The following is a 26,038-nucleotide window of genomic DNA, read 5'->3' as shown; positions in this document are numbered from 1 at the left end:
TGTAAACATTTGCAATAAATTCTGTGTCTTACGATCCTATACTTCACGACCACCTGTTGAAGGAGCAGCACTCCAAAAGCTAATGCTTCCAAATAAGCCTGTTGGACTATAAAGTGGTGTTGTGTGATTTTTAACAGTAAAAATAAAGTAATACATCTTATTAATGTTTTGTCAAAAAAATCTATTAAGAAACCAATATTAGATTTATTATTAGAAAACAGCAATCAGAAATTTTCATTGTTATATGTGACCCAAACTAAAATTATGCCAGGAAACTGAAGAAGAATTTCTATAAATGGTGTTACTTTAAACATAAGGAAGTCAGATTGCTTTATAGCAATTCCTTGAAACAATCTTACAGGCTTCCAGCCTTAAGAGAAATAAGTAATAATTCCAACAACAATCAATTGGATTTGTTAATTTGATACGTTTTAATGTAATATTCTTTAGTGATGACTACAACAGTAACTTACAGTACCTGCTTGGCTGTGACTCCAGGTATGAGTCTAGCTATACTTTCCCAGTTGATAGTCTTAGGTTGGGCTACTCCTAACAAAGAGCGGAGAATCATATCCAGCACCAATCCTCGGTTCTCATAAAGAAATGGGACACTTACTGAACACGAATGACTCATCTTGTTTTCTACTAGACTGAGAAAAATAGTAATTTAGTTAAAAATGTTAATAGGTACTGTCAACAGCATTACTATGTATACAAATAGCCTCGGTTGAGCATTTTGGATTTGAGCTTTAAATAACTTAGCACACCATACAGCATGGAAACAGACCCTCTGATCCAACTCATTCATGCCAACCAGGTATCCCAAACTTAACTAGCCCCATTTGCCTGCATCCCTCTCAACATTTCTTATTAATGTGCCTGTCCAAATGTCTTTTAAATGTTGTAATTGAACAGCCTCTACAACTTTCTCTGGTAATTCATTCCATACACACACCATCCACTGTGTGAAAAAGTTAGCCCTTAGGTCCCTTTTAAATATTTCCCTTCTCACCTAAACCTATGCCCTCTGGCTTTGGACTCCCCTACCCCGGGAAAAATATGTCAGCTATTCACCTTATTTATGCCCATGATAATTTTATAAACTTCTGTAAGTTTACCCCTTAGCCTCTGGCGCTCCATGGAAAACGTCCCAGCCTTTTCAGCCTCTCCTTATAACTGAAGGCATCCAGAACCAGCAACTTTCTTTTACATTTTTTTTGCACTCTTTCTATTTAACAATATTCTTCCCACAGCAGGGTGATCAGAATTGTATGCAATATTCTAAAAGTAGCCTCACTATTGTCTTGTACAGTCGCAACATGACGTCCCAACTCTGAGAATCAATGCTCTGACCAATAAAGGCAAACGTGCCAAACACCTTCTTCACCACCCTGTGCACCTGCAATGTTACTTTCAAGGAACTATGATCATGCACAACTGTGTAAGTCCTACCCTAGTTTGCCTAACCAAAATGTAATATCTTGCAGTTATCTACGTTAAACTCCATCTGTCACTTCACAGCCCACAGGCCCACCTGATCACGATCTCATTGTACTCTGAGATAACTCTCTTCACTGTCCACTACACCTATGTTTTGTGTCATCTGTGAATTTACTAACCATACCTCCTAAATTCTCATCTAAATCATTGATATAAATGACAAATAATAGTGGATTCAGAACCAATCCTAGTTGCATACTCCTAATCACAAGCCTCCATGCTTCCACTCTACATGCAACTGACTTTATAAGAATAGCATAGATTTGAAAGTGTTTTGTTTTACAGATAACAGTACTTTAAAAATAACAAAATGAACAAAAGCCAGTTAAAATTCATTGTAATTGAATTGGCCATGCTAAATTGCCCATAGTGTTAAGTGAAGGGGTAAATGTAGGGGAATGGGTCTGGGTGGGTTGCTCTTCGGAGGGGCGGTGTGGACTTGTTGGACCAAGGTGCCTGTTTCCACACTGTAAATAATCTAAGTAATCTAATCTAATCTAATCTAGTATACCTGCAACAAAGCAGCAGTTAAGTTTATCTTATAATCCAAGTACTTCATGGATTTCTGGAAAGTCTGCAGTAACAGTGCTCCTATGAGTGATTAAACTGTCATGGCATGAATATATTCTTCTAACACCAAAATTATTGTTGAATGGAGAATACAGTTTTGTCTTTTATAGAAAGGCAGGTTACTCTAACAGTACCAAAGCCTAATCCATTAAGGGCTATATCAGGCAAGCAAATAAACATGATGTTCCTCTAAACTTTAGATCCATAAAATACATACAAAATCAGAATAGAGTACAGGAGAACATTCAGTCCATCAAGTCAGTGTCATTTCTTTCAAAGAGCAATCCAGTTTGTTTCAAACATCAATTTGCCCAAATTATAAAAATAAGTTACTCATACAAGAAAACGCAACATGGAAGTCAGGAGGTGGGATTTACCATTGTCAATATATAGTACAACAATAATTTTAAATCAGTAGCCATTATATGACATATTTGTTAAATATATTGCACATATTTCAAAACTTAGTAGATATGCAAAGGCAAGCCAATATGGGTCATCAGACTGCTGACTGTAGGACCTTTCTATGCATAAGTTAACTGTCACATGTCCTACATTACAAAAGAGACTACATTTCAAAAGTACTACCTCGGCTATAAAATGATTCAGAACTCCTGGAGGTAGTGAAAGGGTCTACACAAATTCAGTTCGCCTTGCAGAAAACATGCACCAGTGACCATGGTGAAGTACCTAATTTGCCGATTACAAAGCATAAACAACTTGGCAAACATTCTGCATTCATTAAGTTACGATTCATCAAGCTTTCTGTGTGAACATCAACCTTTGGTTGGAATTTATTCCAGGTGACCGGTGTTTTGCCTGGCAGCTGAAGAGTGCAGTAATTGGAACAAGATCAGTCAGGTTGATCTCTTAGAATGCGAGTTCCTTGACTGAGGCTGTTAACCTGGTCCAGTCAGGGTCTCTTGGCTGACCAATATAAACAGGAATATTCCCCATACTGACCAAGTCTTCAGGCTTCCAACCACAAGTTTAATGTTCGTATTTTCATTTGAAGCATATGTTTGCAATGAAACTGTACGGGTATCTCATCTTTGCTGGGGCTCTTGTGGTGCAGTGGTAGTGTCGCTACCTCTGACCCAGGCAGGCCCAGGTTCAAGTCCTACCTGGTAAGAAGTTCCTCAACCCCATTCTCCTGCTTGCTCCCTGTAACCCTTGATAGTCAAGAATCTACCTATCTCAATCTTAAGTATACTCAATGACCTGGCCTTCACAGCCTTCTGAGGCAATGAATTCTGAATAGAAGTAAAAGCCAATGAAACATAGAAACAGATCCACCAAAGACAAATAAGGAGGAATCTGCACACTCACTCAAGGAGTCAGCTCTGAGTTAGTTAGGTTACAGTCATGCACAATGACTGTATAAATAAAGGGCTACTTGGTGACGGGACATCAGCTTTCATGGAATTATTTCAGTGGAGGCAAGTGAAAAGCACGCCCCGGAAGGGATTCGCTTGCAACTGTCATCTTTATGTTGAGGTCAGCGTTTCTGGCATCATGCCGCTATTTGGGAAACTTGGTCCTACTGTTGAAGACTGGCCACAGTATGTGGAAATAATGCATTATTTTTTCTGGGCAAGTGACACTGAGGCAGATGAAAAGCAACGAGTAATTCGCCTGACAGTTTATGGACCTGCACGTTTTCAGTTACTGGAAGCCTAACTTTCCCGGAAGCACTATACAGTATAATAAAACCTTTTAAGAGTTTACAGATTTAGCTAAGGAATATTAATGACCCCAAGCGTTCTCTAATTCTGAGATGCTACTGGTTTTACTCTGCAGTTTAAGAACCAGGGGAATCTGTATCGGGATTTTTAACAAGATTAAGACGGCTGGCAGAGGGATGTGACTTTGGTTTAACACTGAGATGCTGAGAAACGTTTTACTATATAGGATTAAGATGCGATCTTGCAAAAAGCACCTAATAGCAGAAGCCAACTGAACTTCAACAGGCATTCCAACTGGCTAGTTGTTAGAAACTGTGGCAAGTGGAGTTTATGACTTTCAGGTGTTATGAGGTAAACCCTCTGCTAATTTAAACCAACAACACAGAAAAGATTCACCCCGTGCTGTAATCTGTTAAATTTTGAGGGGCAAAGAACTATACTAGAGATAAATAAAAATTAACAACTTTATTCTTTAAGTCCAACAGAGAATATTAAAACTAACAATTATTTACAACTCCTTTCTCTTAAACCTATCTTCTACCTCCCCATCTACAATATTTGTCAGATACAAAAATCCCGATTTAGAGTTACAAAACAATTCATGTTTCTAAACCAGTCAGCTTTGCTGAGTCTCCTCTGTAGATTCTCTCCAGGTCAGTTTCGATATTCTGCGGCGCAGACTCCCCACAGACAGGTACCTCTCAGAGACCTCTTGAGCTAGCAGCCTCTATGTGTTGGTCTTTTGGTAGTTCTCTCTCTAGCTGTTCAAAATGTCTGGTTTTGTAGCCTAAAACATCAGATTGTTTCATTGGTTTTAATATTAAACTGATTGACCAAATTTGAATTTGTTTTTATCTCATGGCAACCCAGCTACTATCTGTGTCGATCATGTGTTACATCGTTACCTTGTTCAGAACTCTTGGTGCTGTGGCAGGCAGTTTTGCTAGTTTTCAACTCTCTTAAAAGATACAGCACCTCTACACCTTCATAACACAGGGTACACCAATGGAAGTGGACACCCTTGCCAGTCTGACTGAGCTTGAGAAAGACCACTTTAATAAAGGTGATTGCATAGCCTCACTCAGGACATATCCTGAACACAGGAACTCCAGGTCAGTCCACAGCAAAGCCCCTAAACAAAGCCAAGCCTCAGCTAAACAGTTAAAATTTTTGAGGATCCAAGTTTTTGAGATCCTTCCTGAAGAAAGGCTCATGCCCGAAACATCGATTCTCCTGCTCCTTGGATGCTGCCTGACCTGCTGTGCTTTTCCAGCAACACATTTTCAGCTCTGATCTCCAGCATCTGCAGTCCTCACTCTCTCCTACCGGTATAAGGAATCAAGACAGCAAGAGAGTCTCACTAGGCCTGAATTAAATAAGAGATCTCATAGACCAGTCTAAATCAGAATTAATTACAATAAATGTCAGCTTAAATGATCACCCAGTTCTAACGAAGATCGAAACCGACACAGCTGAATCACTGATTGTGGAACTGGTCTTTAACAAAATTTGCACTGGATTCCGACCCTTAAGTTTTCATAAGACCTTGGCTAGGCCTGACAGATTGAGAATACAACTTTGGGTCCGGTCTCTTAAGAGAAGCAGCCGGTTCAGTTACCACTGATTTTAGTAAAATGCTCAGGCCCAAGCTTGATGGGGCAAAATTGGTTGAGAACGATTCACCTTGATAGGCTCAACTTTTTTCAATTAGAAAATGGTTGCCTGAGTGATATCCAAACACCCGTACACTTTTCACGAAGGCCTAGTGATTATCAAAGGGGCCAAGGCCACCTTACATGTTGACCAAGAAACAATTCCATGATTCTGCAAGGCCCACCCAGTACCATATGCCGTACGTGCAAAAGTAGACACAGAAATTAGTATGTTGAAAAGTGAAACAATCATCAAACAAGTCCAGTGTGCACCACCAGTCATACAGATTGTGAAACCTGAGTGGTTGGTTTGCCTTTGTGGAGATTTAAAACAAACAGCAAACTAAAACTTGCAGCTGGATAAATACCCAATCCCTTGCATAGTGGACATAAATGCAATATTGGTGGAGGGGTGTTGTCCTTCATGAAGCTGGAAGTAAGCTATGTGTGCCTGCAAGTGCAATTAATAAGGATTCCTAAAAGTATGCTATCAGCCTGTGCCATTTTCCAGCAGATGTTGGAAAATGCTTTACAAGGTCTATCCCAGGTTGTCATTTATCTGGATGACATGCTAATAACCAGGAAGACCAATAAATAACATTTCAAGTTCTGTAATGCTCAAGTACTATGTCCTCCAAGGTGAGTGTTCTATTTAGGAGGGAAAATTGTGTATTCCAGGCATCCCAAGCGACCAACTTCGGCTACAGAGTTGATAAAGCTGGGTTACATCCATTGGAAGATAAAATGAGGGTGATCAATAGCTCCCACATCTGTACTGCAGCTTAGGTCTTTTCTTGGGTTGGTGAATTATTATGGAAAAGTCATATGTAACCGGGCCTTCATCCTGGCACCTTTACAACTACAGTTGAAAAAGGGTCAGCCTTGAAAGTAGATTCATAGCCAAGATGTAGCCTTTACAGAAATGAAGAAACAGCTTTTGTCTAAGTTGTTGGCACACTATGTTCCCAAGCAAGACGTGAAGCTGAATTGTGATGCCTCCCTATGTGGTGTCGGGATAGTATTGGCTCACCGATGGCCTAGCGAAGAGGAATGCCCAATAGCTTATGCTTCCTGGACTTTGGCTTATGCCAAATGAAGATATGACCCAATAGAGAAGGAAGATTTGGCGGTCATCTTTGGTGTGAGCAAGTTCAACCAATATTGTAAAGAGGATAGGGTTGTGCCGCCCATAGCTTCAGGTTGAATTAAGTAACGAGCTCTTATTCTGAGTTTGTACAATTATAAGTTTGAACACCGTCTGGGAGGTCAAGTGGAAATGCAGATGCCTTGGGCTGCCTCCCACTAGACCTAGCAGGGGCTTCTGATCCATTATTATTACAAATTTACATTCATAAGTAATGGAACTTCCTGACTCCAAGTATGATGCCAAACCTTCCTTCTCTAACTGGGCCTATTTTTGCTTTGCATTAGCCAAAGTCCTGGAGGCATACACTATTGTGCATTCCTCTCTGTTGGACCACCTATAAGCTAATACTACCCGTATGGAGAGGCATCACATGTCAATACTAGATCTCACTTGGGATCTTGGTGTGCCATCACCTTAGATGATAGTTGTTTCTTCACTTCCCTGAAAGCTATGGTTTGGCTATGTGACCATTACCAAGATTGCATCAGCTCTTTAAAAAACGACCAAAGATGCCAGGATGGAAGTTACATAGTTCACCAGCCCAAGGAAAGACCTACGCTCCGGTACAGACAAGCTCCTGCACACTTTTTATTCCACATTAAACTATCTGACCTCTCTTGTACCTACTGTGGTTTACATTTTCAGCGGATGTTTGCACACTTCTCCAAAACATATTTAACCATGCACATTTAATAGTCAAGAGACCTCGTGTCAAATTTGGGCTTTTACTAATACAACAACTTGCATAGAATATTGTGAACACCAGATAGTTTTAATGCTAGTAAAATGCACAAATGATCACAAGAACGTAATTAAATGAAATTTGATACAAAGCTAAAAGAATTAAGAGAAAGGAGAAAAAAGATGGAGAAATGTGGCAAATTAATTATTTTGAAAAGTCTACAGTTAATGGCAATGTCTTATTCTCTCCCCCCAGTCTTTCTACCTTTGGTTCAAAGATTTATGCACCCTTCCTCATAACAATTCAATAATTGCTGCCTCAAGTATGTTCTGCAAGAAAACACTCTCACAACTTTTAAGAAATTTCACTTTCCTATTCTGACATTTTAAGTTGATTTCCCAGAAATAATATATTATATGTACATTTTTGTAGCCTTTGCTCTCCAGAGAACCAAAAGTTTTTCTGAACCTTTATGAAATACTGGTTTAGCTTCAACTGAAACGAAGCATCCAATTATGAACACCATCATTTCATAGAGGTGAAACGATTCAGGAAGCTGGAGAAAACATTGACAAGACTGGTTCTAGCGCAGCAGGTCAGGCAGCATCCAAGGAACAGGAGAATCGACGTCTCGGGCACAAGCCTTTCTTCAGAAGGTTTCCTGAAGAAGGGCTTATGCCCGAGACGTCGATTCTCCTGTTCCTTGGATGCTGCCTGACTTGCTGCGCTTTTCCAGCAACACATTTTAAGCTCTGATCTCCAGCATCTGCAGCCCTCACTTTCTCTCAAAGACTGGTTCTAGGAATACATGACTTCAATTAAGTAGAAAGATTAGAGAGGGTTGGGTTGTTCTACTTAGAAATAAAAGACTGAAGCCAGATTTCATAAACAGGTGCAAAAATCATAAGTCTGACCAGACAGGAAGAAACTGTTCATATTAGAGAAAAGGTTGAGAAGCTGAGGATATGATTTTAAAGTGAACATCAACTTAAAAAAAATGAAGCTCTTTACATAGCATGCTAAATCTGGGAGAATATGGTGGAGGAGGATCAAATGTAGTTTTCAAATAGAGGTGGATGATCATACAGAAAACCATGGGTTAAAAAACAGGGAAGCAAGATCGGCAGAGTAAATCTTGGCCTGGACAAGACAAGCTGAATAGTATCCTTTTGCACTATAATGTTCTATAATATTACAGCAGACCTACTCAGCAAAAGAGGTATTATGAAACGGAGCGTGTTAACATGAATATGCAATTGGCTAAAGATTATAAGGTGAGAGAGATGAAGAAATCCTTTTATTTCTGACAGGTTTTCAGGAGTCATTATTATGACCATTATTTTTTCTCATTATACATAAATGACCTGAACAGGATGGGGACAGGATCAGACAGTTGCAGGGCATAGACTAGTGAAATGGACAGACACATGGCGGATGCAGTTTAATGAAAAACAGTTATAAGAAAAGGTTGGTTTGACCTCAACTGGAATATTGTATCCACATTTTAGAGAGGCAATAAAACATTAGAGAGGTACAGAAGATCCATGAGTATTGTTCCAGGGTTGAAGAACTAATTACAATAAAATGATATTGCTGAATTGTAGAGGGCACCTGTGTAACAGGTTTTGTCAACAAGGATGATATCTGTCAAAAAGAAAACAAATGAAAACAGTGTAAAGCAGTAAATGTGTGAAAAGTATATATTTTTTCAATTTGCTCACACTTTGCAATGGCCTGACCTTTTATAGGAAAAGGCATCGAAAAATGTAAAGTCTGAGTAGCCTTTCTTCTTAGCGTGCTGTCTTGGATGGGTGAAATACAATCCGCCATGCCATTAACGCAGTCAAGCATGTTTTCCATGCTTTTGTGCTGCAGAGTTCCAAACCAACTCTACAGCCTTAACAGCATCAACCACAGGTAAGTAGGTGGCTTTCACTGGATTTTTCAGGGTCATTGGCCTACATGGTTGAAGAACATATTGAATCTACAATTATCTCATGTGTCAGTTCCATTTTACAATGTATGGAGTCAACCACCTTGCTGAAGTTTCCATGGTTCAGTCTGTTGAACTGCTGCAACTAAGCAAAAAGAAAGTCTTATGATCCAGCTGACTGAGCATGAGCAGGAGGCGGCCGTTTCTATTCACCTGCACAGTGGCAGCCTGGTTGAACCCAATATGGCAGAGGCAGCTGACTACTGTGATTTTCTTCACCACCCTCCACAGTTACATCTTAAATACAAACTTTAGAATAGCTGGGTTGTACTTCTACTTGTTAGCAATGGCCTTAATACTGTGAGAAATCAGTCGTTGGGTTTAGGCTGAAGCTTTGCCATGCTGTTCTGAGGCAGAAATGTCATGTGATGCTGTTGAGGCCAGCAATATCAGGGTGCACAAGGCAATTGTCTGTAACGATAACCTTCCTTTTCTTCTGTTTAACCACTATATGTTTTATTTCTGTATATCTGTAAGAATTTAGAACAATCCAATTTCATGTGTTTAAAATGTTCCTCAGTGCATACTCATTCAATACATGTGCATTACCATTGTGCAGTTGACTGATAGATGTTAATATTACAGAACAGCAGCGTTCAGCCATTATGTCCACATTGACCAACGATTGACTACCCGAATCCCAATTTCCACCTTTTAGTCCATAGTTCTGGAGGTTATGCAAAGGAAGTGAATACTCAAAAACTGCTTAACTGTTGAGAGTTATTGACCCAACCACCCTTTCAGACAGGGAGTTGTAGACTCCCATCTACCTATGAATGAAGGAAAAAAATTCAACTCCTATTTTAGCCTTCCACCTCTCAGCTTAAATCTATGCTTTCTCTATGAATGGAAAAAGTGCCTTCCTATCCACCTTATCTATGCCCGTCATAATTGTATACACATCTATTAGGTCCACCCTCAATCTTTGCTGCTCCAAAGAAAACAACCCAACTCATCTTCCTTCATTGTCTCAACATTCCAGCCCAGGCAACCCCCTGGTAAATCCCCTCTGCACCCTTTCTAGTGCGATCATATCCTCCCTATAATGCAGTGACTAGAATTGCATGAATGGGATTCATCTCATCCAAACCTGCAGATCTATTCACTCTTAAGTCTGCAAAACACACTCATACTTCTTTTCTCAGTGTTAATTTATTCTAACATTTCAGTCCTCCATCCTGACACCTATGAAGGCCAATGCCAAGTATTCTTTGAAGTCTATGTCCCCAATCTTCCAGGTCCACACAGTTTGCCTCCATAGTTCCTAATAGGCCCTAATCGTCCCAGAGTTATCCTAATGCTTTTTATATATTTAAGAAGCCTCTTTGGGTTTCCCTTTATTTCATCCATCAATACTTTCTTATGCATTCTCTTTGCTTTCCAAATTTTCTTTTTAAGTTCTTCCCTACATTTTTAATACTCTTTGAAGGATTCTGCCACAATAAGTGCTTGGTACCTATCATAAGCATATCCCTCAACATCCAGGTACCCTGCTATTGGCACCACCCTTTGTCTTCACAGGAACATATTTGCCCTGTACTTTATTTTCCCCTTGTATACCTCCCACTGTTCAGCACAATTCAAGAACTACTCTGTCCCTTGGTTGGCTGTCTATATACTGGCTAAAGCAAGTTCTCCTGGGTGGAATTTAAGAATTGTGATCCCTCCTTACCTTGCACACAAACTAACCCTCTTCATATTTGGCTAGTTAAAGCCTCTATTATTATTGGCTCATTATTCCTACACTTTTATTCTGAATGTAATTGCATATTTAATCCTCTCTCTCACTCTGATTGTTTGTGGACTATAATATGCACCTACAGGCATGTTTGCCTCTGTTGTATTTTTAACCTATCTATATGGATTCATTTGATGATACTTCCAAGATAGCAGTCTTCTTCGCTGCTATAACTTAGTCTTTGATAATATTGCAATATCTCTCTTCCAACCTCCCCTCTATATGATCTGAATAGTTCATATCCAGGAATGAAGAACTGCCAATCCTCCTCATCTTTCATGCACGTTTCAGTCATAGTCATAGTGGGCAGCACGGTGGCACAGTGGTTAGCACTACTGCCTCACAGCGCCAGAGACCCAGGTTCAATTCCCGCCTCAGGCGACTGACTGTGTGGAGTTTGCACATTCTCCCTGTGTGGAGTTTGCACATTCTCCCGGTGTCTGCGTGGGTTTCCTCTGGGTGCTCCAGTTTCCTCCCACAATCCAAAAATGTGTAGGTTAGGTGGATTGGCCATGCTAAATTGCCCGTAGTGTTAGGTGAAGGGGTAAATGTAGGAGAATGGGTCTGGGTGGATTACGCTTCGGTGGGTCGGTGTGGACTTGTTGGGCCGAAGGGCCTGTTTCCACACTGTAAGTAATCTAATTTAATCATGTTATAATCGTTGTCATAACTGCTGCACTCACACTACTTACAACACAGAAGACAATACTGTGTTTTGTTTTGAATCAATCAAATCATCCACAATTGTAGGGAAACTTCTTGTCACCCAGCCTCGCTCCCAGAACGACCTCTGAACTGGAGACAGGAACATTCACTGCTCATCCTGCCTTCAATTATGTTATCAGCGCTCCTTTGATGTCAGGGTAGGTAACATTCTCATCCTCTTTCTTACTGCAACCATTCCAGAATTTTGCCATGTGCTTCAATGGTGGAATCTCCTACTACTCAAACTACTGACATCTGTTTTTTTGCTTCACACCACAGTTTTCTTCTTCCTGGATCAATATCACTTTTCTCTAATTGACAACAATTAACTTTCTCAGAAGGTTTAGCCCTACTTGCAGGGTTTCATTGTGAAATTGTGGTATAAAATGATGGCTTGACCATGATTTCACACTGTAACATGGTCTAAATATCAATGTCAATTGGTTGGTGCAATCATCTGACAAGCTTGTGCAGGTTTGGCTGATCAGGAGTTACCAGACTAGAACTTCTGACTTGTGTCTTGTAGATGGTGGAAAGGTTTTGGAGAGTCAGAGGAGTTACTCAGATTCCTAGCTTCTAATTTGATCTTGTGGCCATTATATGGCTAGTCCAGTTCAATTTCTGGTCAATGGTGATCCCCATTACATTGTGGGGTATTGAGAGGTGGTGATTAGATTGTTTTTCAGCAATGATCATTTCCTGGCATTTGTGTGGTATAAATGTTATTTGATGCCTGTCAGCCTGAATATAGTCCAGGTCTTTCTACATTTGGGTGAGGAGTCACGAATGATCATCAGTGAACATCCCCACTTTCTGAGCTTATGATGGAGGGAAGGTCATTGATAAAATAGCTGAAGAATGTTGGTGTAAGTCACTACACGGAGGAACTCCTGCAGAGGTGTCCTAGAGTCGAGATGACTGATCTACAACATTGTAAAAGGTCTCAAAACATCGGAAAATGGCTGACAATCAGCAGAGAGTTTCCCCAATTCCCACTGACTCCAATTTGCCAGGGCTCCTTAATTCCACACTCAGTCAAATGTGGCTATGATGTCAAGGGTAGTCACTGTCATCTCACCTCTGGAACTCAGCTCTTTTGTCCACATTTGAACCAATGCTGTCATGAGGTCAGGAGCCAAGTGGCCCTGGTAGGACACAAAATGAGCATCAGTGGTTATTGCTGAGCAGGTGCTGCCTGATAGCATTGTTGGTAACAACTCCCATTTCCTTACTAATCATTCAGAGTAGACTGATGGGACATAATTAGTCAAAAAAATGTGGTACAGAAAAAGCACAGCCAGTCAGGCAGCATCAGAGAAGCAGGATAGTTGACATTTCCAGCATAAGCTGGAGTGGCTGTGTTTTTCCAGCACCACACTTTTTGACTCTGATCTCCAGCATCTGCAGTCCTCACTTTCTCCTGAAGGGACATAATTGGTCTTGTAGCTGTACTGGAACAGATTGAGTCAGGATGTAGGAAATTCTGGAGCATATCTTCAGTAATATTGCCTAACTGTAGAAGGGAAGAATTTACAAGACAACCAGGAAAAGTCAGGTAAGTGGTGAACTGGTCTTTCAGAGGGCCAGCACTGACACAATATAACAAAAGGAGGCCATTCGACATAATGATTCTATTCATGGTGTTCTCAGAAATCGTATTTTCATTTATTTGCGAACCATACACATACTAATGATCAAATTTTAAATTATTCTCTTTCACAGTAGATAATTATGTTTCTGGTTCAGTTGTATCCGACACATTGATCAACACTGACAAACGTGGTTAACGCCTTTAAAAATTGACATTGAGGGAAAAATTTTGGCGAGAATCCTATACTCTTCTTCCCATAGTGCCGTGGGATATTTCACATTCAGATGACACCTTGGTTTAACGTTTTAGCGAAATACAGCAGCTCCAGCTACATAATTTAGCAGGTTTTATACAATATAACGCGAAATTATAATTTGCACCTACACAAATAGATGGCTATCAAAACGTAACTAATGTGTTAGAGCTAATCCGAACGGAGACCAATGATCCAACCAAAAATTTCAAAGACGTTAACAGTCAGGCAACAAGTTTAAAACCAAACTATGCTCTTACGGGGGTCCGTTGCTTCGGGTGGACGAGTAATATTGTAGAACGCGAGTTGAATATCCTAATTCACTATCCACTCGGTCCAGTAGTATTTGCCCAAAGAGACAGACTGCCCTTCACCTCGACAACAGAGACTTCCAGTAGCGGCTGCAGGGAAAATTACTCACTAGATCTCCTTCAGTTTGTACCGCAATAGATATGTCGGCTATGCACACTCACCACACTGCACACTTCTAAAATCGCACTGATGTTTTTAAAATTCTCTTAAATAGAAAGCGCCCATCTTTCTGGTCTGTCCACCCGACTCTAACGCCCATTGATCACAACAATGTGGAGGGAGGAGGCAACCTCTCCGTGTGACTGACATCCAGAAACAACCAATAAACGGGCTGCTTCAGGCACGCCGGTGTTGGATATGTCCAATGGGAGAAGGGAGTGGGCGTGTATTCCGGCCAGCGTAGGCCGGGCGCGCGGACGTCGCTTAACGTCCCACCCTAAAAGTGGAGCCGCACTGCAGCAAGACCGGCGTCTGTGTAACCAAGCAACCGGCCGCCTGCGCGGACAGTATGCGAAAGGAGTTCACAGGGTAAATAGGCCTCGGTTGCACATGAACCCCAATTAGCCGTCATACTTAAAAGGAGGGAAAGGTCTACCTTGCAGGTAAAATAAAAGCTAATCGTAAAAATTCTCGACATACAGAGTTTTGATGAAGAGTTAACTCTGCTTTCTACCCAAATATGCTGCCAGATCTACCGGGTTTCGCCAGCATTTTCTGTTTTCTGATACAGCATTTAGGAGAGAAAACAAACACTCTTCAGCGAATCTCTTAGTTTCAAGCAGGCTTCCAAGCAAAAAGTCAAAGATTGTGTTAATTCTGTATCACTATTAATGCTCATGCCTAATGTTTAAACCCCCTTCAAACGTCATGCTTTTCTGATGTCATCCCATACTTCTAATTCCAGTATACCCATATTTAAAATATTCGGATTACTAATTTATTGTCATACTATAAATATAATCTAATATCATTATATAAAAACTGCGACGCTTGGCTCTCACCCTTTTTTTGACATTTTATCTGCTTCACGTTTCCAACTGTAATTACCGTGTGCCCAAACAGCAAACGGTCGCATTACGCGCATGCGCACAATCCACTTACCGGGAGTACGGCACGAATGTCAATGTGACGTCAACTTCTTTAACGTTTTGTGGATTCTGCACTCTTAAAGTTCACTTTGGTGAAAATAGAGCATTAGGCCTGGTGCATTTAAATTAAGTGACTTTCAACAGCAAACAGGTGCTACGCAGGCAATGTCTATCTACAACTGTGATGTGGAGGTGCTGGTTTTAGACTGGGGTGGACAAAGTTAAAAATCACGCAACAAGTACTAGCGATCGTAGCGCTGTTCCTTCATCAGGTAGCTGTATCTTGATGAAGGAGCAGTGCTCTGAAAACGAGTATTTCCAACAGAACTCACTCATAAATCAATCAGCCTGAGACAAAGCCTTGGAAACAAGAACAATTTATTACAGTCTTGCAAGTACCAGACACTTCTGCAATCAATAAGAAATGCGCGCGAAAACAGAGCCTGTTAGCATTCTTATTTAGTTTACAAGTTGCGGAATCACGCCTCCCTTTTCCCATCCTATCATAAGCCGATTACCTCACTTTTTTTTCTCTAGTTATTTTCTTATCTGGCCTTCTGCTGTCCTTGTCTGCATTCTTTGTTCCTTGTTTGTTACAGCTTGTTCTTTTATCCAGTTTCTCAGATCATACTATAAGCTTTATTGTGAAATGCCCCTACTGCTTCTTTTTGTGGTCAGCTACAACACTTTAAAGTTATTTCCTAGCTTAAAACTATTTTCTTTACAAGACCCTCTATATTCATTAAAGTCTTAGCCTTAAGTATGCTATATGCTACAAGAATTCCGTGACCGATTGTATAATGTTCCCCTTCCCTTCCCCCCCCCCCCACTACACCCCCTCCCCACCTGCAAAAACAACATTTCTAATCTCTCACAATTCCCCCTTTTTCTTTTTCTCTAACTGTTGTTTCTGCACTTATTAAGTCTCTTTTAATTCATTTTCTTATGTTCTGCCCTCTTACGCCTTTTGGCAATGAGGTTCACAATTCAAAGTTTGAGAAGATTTGTAGCTCGGGTGCTCGTTGTCGTGGTTCTGTTCGCTGAGCTGGGAATTTGTGTTGCAGACATTTTGTCCCCTGTCTAGGTGACATCCTCAGTGCTTTGGAGCCTCCTGTGAAGCTATCCTTAGTAGCCACACACAAAGATGACAAGCAACATGAATTCGACTGAGACAACAGTATTATAGGACAAGCCAAACAGAGAACAGCCAGGGAATTCCTAGAGGCATGGCACTCATTCACAGATTCAATCAATAAGCACATCGATCTGGACCCAATATACCGACCACTGCAACGGACAGCTGGAACTGACAACCGGAAGCGGCAGATTCAAACCACTACAAATGCCGGAGGAAAGATCACAGAAGCGCTTCACAGGAGGCTCCCAAGCACTGAGGATGTCACCTAGACAGGGGATGAAACGTCTGCAACACAAATTCCCAGCTCGGCGAACAGAACCACAATAACAAGGTTCACAATCTTACATTTTACATTTGTGTTGTTCGTCCCTCGAACTCTAAAAGCATTCTTTGACTTTCTCTTTGTTGCATATCACCTGCTGATTGTAAAAGCATCTGATGATTTATTTTGGTTCCTTCCCCAAGGGATGTCATCAGTCGGCTCATTACCCATTTTAGGACATTGAACCCTACCACCAGACCCACTAATATCAATAATCCATAGATAGCTAGATTGGCTAACCACCTTCCCCAACCAGTCAATCTCCAATTTCCCCCATTCCCATCCTTTTTCGTTCCGATACCGATTACCGGCCTCCCTTATCTTGGCGATTGTGTCTCGCACATGTTTGGAGAAATCAGTAATGTTAGAGGAGACCTCAGGTATGTATGTACAACATTCCTCTCCAATTAGTGCACAGGTACCACCCTTCTCTGCTAGAATATAATCCAGAGCCATTCTGTTCTGAAGAGTCGTTAGTCTAGTGGCAATCATTTCGGTCGTTATGGCTGCTACTTGGGATTGGGTTTCGGCCAACACATCAGCAGTATTGTTGGCCAACTCTTCCAGGGAAGCCGCCAACTTTTGTATTTCTACTCCTGCTCCTGCGGTCCCATGCATAGGTATCAAAGTCCAGAGGAGGCGATTCTCCTTCGGTTACTTTCCGGGTTACTCGCCTTCCTCCCTGTTTATTCCGAGGTATTTTTAGGGCTCTCTTTAACAGCCTCAAGTGGGGAATTATATAGGTGAGGTAGCAGCAGCCACTCCATCCTTTCTGGCTTTGAGGCAGTGTTTGAACTGGATGGTCCCAGCGCCCATTCCCGTTACATCCGCCACTCCAAACGTATTTCTCGCCGGGGATAAATGGGTAGGCCTTTAAGCCACCCACCCGGTATGTTCCATTTAATATTTGGGGAATGGTTGTGGCAGTGACTTGGCTGGTGTAGACACAAGATGATTTTCCTAATCGGAAGGGTACAGTATCATTCTGATTACAGAAGCAAGTGGTATTTACTGCTCCTTTCATGGGGAAACTCTAAGGCCATCGATAGCACCCAGAGTTTTCGGGGCTGGTCGAGGGAACCATCCCGCAAAGTTATAATTACCCCTTTCAAATCTCCAAGTTGTATCATTTGAGCCTGAGTCAAATTGTTGAACATCGTACACTTCTTCTTTGGTAAGTGGTATTACCGTGAGAGGAATTCCGGATTCCCCATGGTATAGGAGCTCCGCCCAACTCCAACAGTCGGTATGCCCCTTTAGTTTAGCATAATTCTGACATAAAGTGGTAAAATTATTTTTTTTTCCCCACCCTCCTTCGCAGCTAGCGCCAATATTATCGTGACAACATAAAGCTGACCATTCATTTCAGCTCACAACCCTATCTGTCTATTCCCTAACCCTTTAAATACCAGGGAGGAGTGAGTCCATGCAACACTTACAATTGTTTTGGGATACAGTTTTTTTTACCCAATACTTAATAGTCTGTTTCTCAGTCCATTCTTTTTGTTCAGCTTGACTTTCAGAGGGTTGTCTGCAGGATGTGCTTGCCACTCTGCCGACCGGGAAGGAGCATCCACAGGGCCCTTAACACGAGTGTGATGACTCCTTTTTCAGCAGTTCGGATGGCTGTTTCAGTAGTCAGTTAGGAACGGTCCCTCCCAGCTTGGGTTCAGTTTGGTATCTTTCCAGGTCTTTATCAGGACCCAATCACCTGGTCGTATCCGATGTATTGCGAACTCAAGTGGAGGTGTCTGGGTCAACAGACCCTTCATCCTAAGGACAGACAAAGAAGAGCCGAGCGCCACAATATAGTTCTTTAAAAACTTATCATTGAACTCTACAGTTGGTAATTGTCCTGTCACTTCCTCATCATTTCCTCTAATTAGGGTTGGCTCAAAAATAGGCACCAAGAATTCCTTGCCTTTTACTCCGGAACCCTGAGATTCTTGTTGGTCAATTTAACACCGGTAGGTCTAAAACTTAGGGATGATCGTGCCGCTCCTGTGTCCACCAAAAATACTGCCTCCTCCCCTTCAGGTCCCACCTTTACATTTATCAAGGATTCCCGGTGGGTCTCAGGAGGAAGGAACCCCTGACTCCCCTAATCTTCATCTAAAGTCATTAGGGAAACGACTTCCCTTTCTCGTGCTAATTCCGGGCATTCCTGTTTAAAATTCCCCACTTTCCTGCAATGGTGACACCCTGCCTGTTGCCTCCTTTCCTGGGTATCTGACCCTTGTCTTTAGTGTCCTCCCCTACCCTTCCTGTTATCCCTTGATCCCATTCTCCTTTTTGTTATTTCTTCTACTGCCGCCACTATCATTTTGGCTTTCTGTTTCTGCTTCTCGTTTTCCCTTTTTACATACACTTTCTGTGCCTCACATAACAGTTCTTCCATCTGTCTTTCACTCCATCCATCTAATTTCTGTAATTTCTTTTGTATGTCCGGCCATGATTTAGTTACAAACTGGACCTTTAAGAGTCCCTGTGCCATCTGATTATCAGGATCCATTCCCGAATACTTCCTTGTGGCCTCCTTGAGTCTTTTAAGAACTGCAGAAGGGGTTTCATCCTTCTCTTGTCGTACTTCAAAGGCCTTAACAAAGTTTTGTGACCTAGGTGCCGCCTCTTTAATTCCTAATATTACCATTTCTCGTAGATCTCGCATTGACTCCCTATCTTCTCTGCCATTATTTTCCCAATGCGGATCAACATTTGGGAATTTCTGTTCTGCTGGGGCCCCTTCTTCCCCAACTGGGTGCTTTTTTTCCCATTCCTATAAAGCCGCTCTCCTAATCATACCTCGTTCTTCCTAAAATTGCCATCAGTTCTCCCCAGGTATATAAATTAGGCCCTAGGGATTGCTCTAATTGTTCGGCTAGTCCAACCGGATCCTCTATTAAACTTTTCATTTCCTTTTTAAAGATCCTAACTTCACTGCTCGTTAAGGAGAGTTTACATATCCGATTGTACCTTCCCCAATCAGAACGTCTCGTAAGGGACATAATTTTACATTTTCCATTATCCCTGCCCCTCCTTTACGTGTGGTGGCTCGAGTGTTTCTGAGCCACCCTAGGTTCTGCATCTTTTAGTTCAGAGTCGGTTCCCCTTTCTGTGTCTGGAGTCGGTTCTACTTCGGGAGCTGTAGGCTTGTTCTGGGGAGTAGTATATGGGGGCGGCAAACACGTTACGGGATCCCATTGTGGCTTCCCTTTTTCATTGTTTTTTCCGATTCCTCCGTATTCATGGGACATAATTTTACTCCCGCGCTCCCTATCCAACATGCCGCATAATCGGACTCTTTTTGACTGTACGGTTCTTTTCGATTGACATATATATTAAGATCTTGACACAGCCAATCCTCATCGGACCCATATTTGGGCCAAAAAAAACCCAGGCGCTTTAATACTTTCTCTAGTCCAAATGAAACAACAATAGTTTATCATTGTAGCCTTATCTTTCTCCCACGTCCGGGAGTTGTGTTCCCAATTACCCAACATTTTCCCCAAAGGACTGTCGGGCAGAATATATTCCGCTTTAACATTATTTACAGATCGATCGTTACCCAGGCAACTCCCCGTGCCTCCCATTGTTGCTAATTTAATTAATCTTAACAAGGTCCGGTGTCACCTTCTTCCACACCCCCTTCAGGGTCCTGACTAGACACCTTACTCGTCCGATTAATCTGACCAATTATATGCTTTTTGAGACTTCAACTGTTCTCCATAAATCACTTTTATGTAGGATAAAATAGATTAGTTAGAAACTGATAATAAGGCAGTCATGACCTGTAAAAAGAACAGGAGTTAACATTTTATTTCATAATCTGTAAAATCCTTAACCTTAAAAGAAATCATGTTAAAATTTCCATAGTAGAAATCAGATTCAAAACAGTCCAGGATCTCAAGCTCCAGGGAACAAAGCACAAACATTCAATCACCAACAAACACATGTGCATTTAAACCGAATCACAAAGGGTTAAACTTTCTACTTGCTGTACAGCTCTTTTCTCTCGCTCTCGCTCTCACACACACACAGACACCATGTCTCACAGACACTTCCCGCAACAACTCCTCGAGCTTTTGAATATTTTTCTGGACGTCTGGCCATAAGTTAGTTACAAAGTGCACCCTCAATAGCCCTTCAGCTACTAGCCCTTCTGACACGGGCTGTTTTCCATTGACATATGCTTAATTTTATATATTGCCAGTTCCCCGTACTTTCGTATGTCCCGACCACCAAGGCAATACTTAAAGGTCTCTTTTCTTACCTTGGTCTGTGCACAGAGTTACCTGGTCATTTCGGTGCGTCCCGTCCCGCAGCAATTCCTGCAGCAAATAACGCTGCCCCCGATCGCCCGGATATATCCTTTAAGACCTTTCCCTACCTGGGTCTTGTGCACAAGAGTTGCCCAACCGAACCCATCGCGTCTGCCCGCCTTGTTTCCAGGGTCTCCCAGTCCGGATCATATTCGCCCAAACCGCGAAAGACAAGCAAGGGAGTCGGAGATCACCAAAATCGGCGAGTTGCACCTCCCCCGTCATCCCAAGAGTGTCGAGCAGTCGGAGTTTTGGATCCCGGAACGAGGCCCCCAATTGTGAGAAACAGAACTCACTCATAAATCAATCAATCAGCCTGAGACAAAGCCTTGGAAAAAAGAACAATTTATTACAGCCTTGCAAGTACCAGACGCTTCTGCAATCAAGCAGAAATGCGCGCAAAAACAGAGCCTGTTAGCATTCTTATTCAGTTTACAAGTTGCAAAATCACGCCTCCCTTTTCCCATCCTATCATAAGCCGATTGCCTCATTGTTTTTTTTCTCTCTAGTTATTTTCTTATCTGGCCATCCTGCCGTCCTTGTCTGCATTCTTTGTTCCTTGTTTGTTCCTTGTTTGTTACAACTTGTTCTTTTATCCATTTTCTCTTATCATACTATAAGCTTTATTGTGAAATGCCCCTGCTGCTGCTTTTTGTGGTCAAGTACAACACTTTAAAGTTATTTCCTAGCTTAAAACTATTTTCTTTAAAAGACCCTCAATATTCATTAAAGTCTTAGCCTTAAGTATGCTACATGCTACAAGAATTCCGTGACCGTTTGTATAATGTTCCCCTTCCCTTCCCCCCCCCCCCTCCACTACACCCCCTCCCTCACATGCAAAAACAACATTTCTAATCTCCCACACCAAATGAACCTGTTGGACTATAACCTGGTGTTGTGTGATTTTTAACTTGATCAAGTTCACTTCAGTTGGGGATAATCTCCCCATTATGGAATTACCACCAATGAATTTTCCCACCATCATTGACCAGAAACTTAGCTATAGAAATTTACATTGAAGGCCTTCACAACGTCGAGATCCGAAGGGCCTGTATTGTTCTATGTACTAATGGGCCGCTTGGTTTGGTATAGTCATGTGACCTTAATCATGACGTTCATCTCTAACATACTGTCAGCGTGAAGTTGAGCTTCAGTGTTGAAGAGCTTTAGAGCAGCACAGGCACTAAAGAGGTAATCAGGACTGTTGGAGTTACTAAATCTGCTCAAAGCCTTTGGAAGTCACAGGAAAGGAACAAAGATGCAGACCACAATTGAAAGAACGTTATATGAGAAAATGGTTGCAAATTTTCTTTTCCAGTTCCAATTGAAATGGAAAGTGATATGAAACAACTTGCAGTTTACCCCTTGCTGTGGCAAATCTACAAGGTTGTGACAGCTTTAATGAACAAGTCCAAGCAGTTATTAATTGTCCTACTTTTATCACCATTGGAATGAGATTGTGATTTAAAATGTTTCATCCTCAATCTGTCCAAATAACAGAAAACACAAAACTGAATAAACTTTGAAACCTTGAAGGCATGTTTTGAAATCTGAGTGAACATAATTAATAAACAATATATGTTCAATATTAAACCGAAAAGTGGAAAAGAGACTGTTGCTTACTACGTGATTACATTCACACAACTCACAGAATCCTGTGAATTTATACAACAAAACAATTATCTAATTAAGATTCTATTAAATGTAAGAGAACCCACTGTGAGCATGATTGCTGAGAGTGGAGAGACTTACTCTCAGGAAAGAGATTGATTTGTGCAGAAACATGTATTGTACATCAACAACTAGGCCCACTGAAGATGTTACCTAGTAGGGTGATGAAATGTCTGGAAATGAACCTTCCATCTTAGCGAGCAAATCTGCAAGCAGAAGAAGCTTCTCCTCAGCTCTGTTCTAAATGGCCTACCCCTTATTTTTAAATTGTGTCATCTGGTTCTGGACTCACCCACCAGTGGAAACATGCTTCCTGCCTCCACAGTGTCCAATCCTTTAATAATCTTATACATCTCAATCAGATCCCCTCTCATCCTTCTAAACTCAAGTGTGTACAAGCCCAGTCGCTCCAATCTTTCAACATATGAGAAACCTGCTTTTCTGGGAATTGACCTTGTGAACCTACGCTGCACTCCCTCAATATCCAGAATGACCTTCCTCAAATTTGGACCAAAACTGCACACAATACTCCAGGTGCGGTCTCACCAGGGCCCTGTACAGCTGCAGAAGGACCTTCTTACTCCTATACTCAATTCCTCTTTTTATGAAGGCCAGCATGCTATTAGCTAATTCTTCACTGCCTGCTGTACCTGCATGCTTGCTTTCATTGACTGATGTACAAGAACACCTAGATCTTGTTGTACTTCTCCTTTACCTAACTTGACTCCATTTAGATAGTAATCTGCCTTCCTTTTCTTGCCACCAAAGTGGATAACCACACATTTATCCACATTAAACTGCATCTGCCATGCATCCGTCTACTCACCTAGCCTGTCCAAGTCACCCTGTATTCTCATAACATCCTCGTCACATTTCACCCTGCACCCAGCTTTGTATCATCAGCAGATTTGCTAATATTGCTTTTAATACCTTCATCTATATCATTAAGGTATATTGTAAACAACTGCGGTCCCAGCACCGAACCTCATGGTACCCCACTGGTCACCACCTGCCATTCCGAAAGGGACCCGTTTATCACTACTCTTTGCTTCCTGTCAGTCAGCCAATTTTCAATCCAAGTCAGTATTTTGCCACCAATACCATATGCCCTAATTTTGCTCATTAATCTCCGATGTGGGACTTTATCAAAGGCTTTCTGAAAGTCCAGGTACACTACATCCACTGGCTCTCTCTTGTCCATCTTCATAGTTACATCCTCAAAAAAATTCCAGAAGATTAGTCAAGCACAATTTCCCCTTCATAAATCCATGTGGACTCTGACCTATCCTGTTACTGCTATCCAAATGAGTCATAATTTCATCTTTTATAATTGACTCCATCATCTTTCCCACCACTGACATCAGGCTAACTGATCTATAATTCACTGTTTTCTCTCTCCCTACTTTCTTGAAAAGTGGGACAACATTAGCCACCCTCCAATCCGCAGGAACTGATCCTGAATCTTTAGAACATTGGAAAATGAACATAGAACATAATAGCGCAGTACAGGCTCTTCGGTCCTCGATGTTGCGCCGACCTGTCATACCAATTTGAAGCCCATCTAACCTTCACTATTCCACAAACGTCCATATGCTTGTCCAATGACGACTTAAATGTACTTAAAGTTGGCGAATCTACTACCATTGCAGGCAAAGCATTCCTTACCCTTACTACTCTCTGAGTAAAGAAACTACCGCTGACATCTGTCCTATATCAATCACCCCTCAATTTAAAGCTATGCCCCCTCGTGCTCGCCGTCAGAGGCTCTCCCTGTCCACCCTATCTAACCCTCTGATTATCTTATATGTCTCTATTAAGTCACCTAATCAACCTTCTTCTCTCTAACGAAAACAGCCTCAAGTCCCTCAGCCTTTCCTCGTAAGACCGTCCCTCCATACCAGACTATCAATGCATCCACGATTTCTCGAGCCACCTCCTTAAGTACCCTGGGATGCAGACCATCAGGTCCGGGGGACTTATCAGCCTTCAGACCTAACAGTCTATCCAACACCATTTGCTGCCTAATATAAATTCCCTTCAGTTCATCCATTACCCTAGGTCCTTCAGCCACTATTACATCTGGGAGATTGCTTGTGTCTTCCCCAGGGAAGACAGATCCAAAGTACATATTTAATTCTTCTGCCATTTTCTTGTTCCCCATAATAAATTCACCCGTTTCTGTCTTCAAGGATCCATTTTTAGTCTTGACCATTTTTTTGACTTTTCACATATCGAAAAAAGCTTTTACTATCTTCCTTTATATTTTTGGCCAGCACATCATTTTTTCTCTGCATATTGCTTTTTTAGTTATCCTCTGTTGCTCTTTAAAAATTTCCCAGTCCTCCGGCTTCCCACTCATCTATGTTTGACTTGTTCTCTTTTATCTTAATATAGTCCTTAACTTCCCTCGTCAGCCACAGCCACCCCTACCTCCCCTTAGGATCTTTCTTCCTCTTTGGAATGAACTGATCCTGCACCTTCTGCATTATATCCAGAAATACCTGCCATTGTTGTTCCACTGTCATCACTGCTAGGGTATTGAACTTTGGCCAGCTCCTCCCTCATAGCTCCATAATTCCCTTTGTTCAACTGCAATACTGACGCTTCCGCTTCTCCCTTCTCCCTCTCAAATTGCAGAGTAAAACTTATCATATTATGGTCACTACCTCCTAATGGCTCCTTTACTTCGAGTTTGCTGATCAAATCCGGTTCATTGCACAACACCAGATCCAGAATTGCCTTCTCCCCGGTAGGCTCCAGTACAAGCTGTTCTAAGAATCCATCTCTGGGGCACTCCACAAACTCCTTTTCTTGGGATCCAGTACCATCCTGATTCTTCCAGTCTACCTGCATTTTGAAATCCCCCATAACAACTGTAGCAATACCGTTGCGACAGGCCAATTTTAACTTCTTATTCAACTTACACCCTACATCCAGACTACTGTTTGGGGGCCTGTAGATAACTCCCATTAGGGTCTTTCTACCCTTAGAATTTCTCAGCTCTATCCATTCTGACTCTACATCTCCTGATTTTATGTCCTCCCTCGCAAGGGACTGAATATCATTCCTCACCAATAGGGCCATCCCACCCTCTCTGTCCATCAGTCAGTTCTTTTGATAGCATGTATAGCCTTGCATAGTCATTTCCCTGTCCACTTGAAGGCACATCGCAGTTATCCCTACAACATCAAACTCGCCAATTTCCAGCTGAGCCTCAAGCTCATCCACCTTATTTCTTATGCTTCGTGCATTCATATATAATATTTTAAATTTGTTACTCCCCTCACACTTCCTATCAATCCCTATTTCACTTGACCATATTGTATGATCCCTTTTTGAGTTTTCTGCTCCGTTGATTCGGTTGTCTTTCTTAACTTATCTTATTCTCACTTTCCCTTTAACTTACTTCTTGAATTTCCAGTTTGTCCCCTCCCCTCCACTACTTATTTTAAACACAACTATGTTACAGTGGAAAACGTGCCTGCCAGAATGCTGGTCCCCCACCTACTAAGGTGCAACCCGTCCCCCTTGTATAATTTATCTTTACCGTATAACATACCCCATTCTAAAATATAATTGGAATTATGTATTCAAATCTGAAGTAGCAAAATATTGTAGACAAAAGGCAGAATACTGTGGAGGTCATTGCACAAAGGAAAAAATTCAGCATAG

General features: G+C 41.6%; 2 protein-coding genes and 1 pseudogene across 13 annotated transcripts in view; 1 reads left to right on the top strand and 2 right to left on the bottom strand.

Annotated features, from left to right (window-relative positions):
- The window catches only part of sanbr (SANT and BTB domain regulator of CSR), a 730,291-nt gene extending 715,310 nt beyond the window's left edge, over window positions 1-14,981 (bottom strand). For 4 of the 11 annotated variants that reach the window (XM_087991422.1, XM_087991423.1, XM_087991421.1 and 1 more), the window contains exon 1: window positions 13,777-14,072. Coding sequence is in view for 4 of the 11 variants with exons in the window: in XM_087991415.1 (XP_087847541.1) it covers window positions 479-634 (156 nt within the window). In the remaining 7 variants the exon portion in view is untranslated. Of the gene's footprint in view, window positions 1-478; window positions 650-13,776; window positions 14,086-14,829; window positions 14,892-14,929 lie in introns of those variants that run through there. The other 7 variants (XM_087991415.1, XM_043696065.2, XM_087991420.1 and 4 more) reach the window with 4 other exon arrangements.
- The window catches only part of LOC122552897 (uncharacterized), a 70,325-nt gene continuing 58,641 nt past the window's right edge, over window positions 14,355-26,038 (top strand). For both annotated transcript variants that reach the window (XM_087991427.1, XM_087991425.1), the window contains exon 1: window positions 14,355-14,430. The gene's annotated coding sequence lies outside the window, so the exon portion shown is untranslated. The remainder of the gene's footprint in view (window positions 14,431-26,038) is intronic.
- On the bottom strand, window positions 16,403-17,400 carry LOC148148978 (syncytin-A-like; annotated as a pseudogene).

Source organism: Chiloscyllium plagiosum, unplaced genomic scaffold (assembly GCF_037043375.1).
Source record: "Chiloscyllium plagiosum isolate Xiang-an unplaced genomic scaffold, Cpla_swu_hap1 HiC_scaffold_10, whole genome shotgun sequence".
Lineage (NCBI taxonomy): Eukaryota > Metazoa > Chordata > Chondrichthyes > Orectolobiformes > Hemiscylliidae > Chiloscyllium > Chiloscyllium plagiosum.
This window is presented reverse-complemented; position numbering and strand designations above follow the sequence as displayed.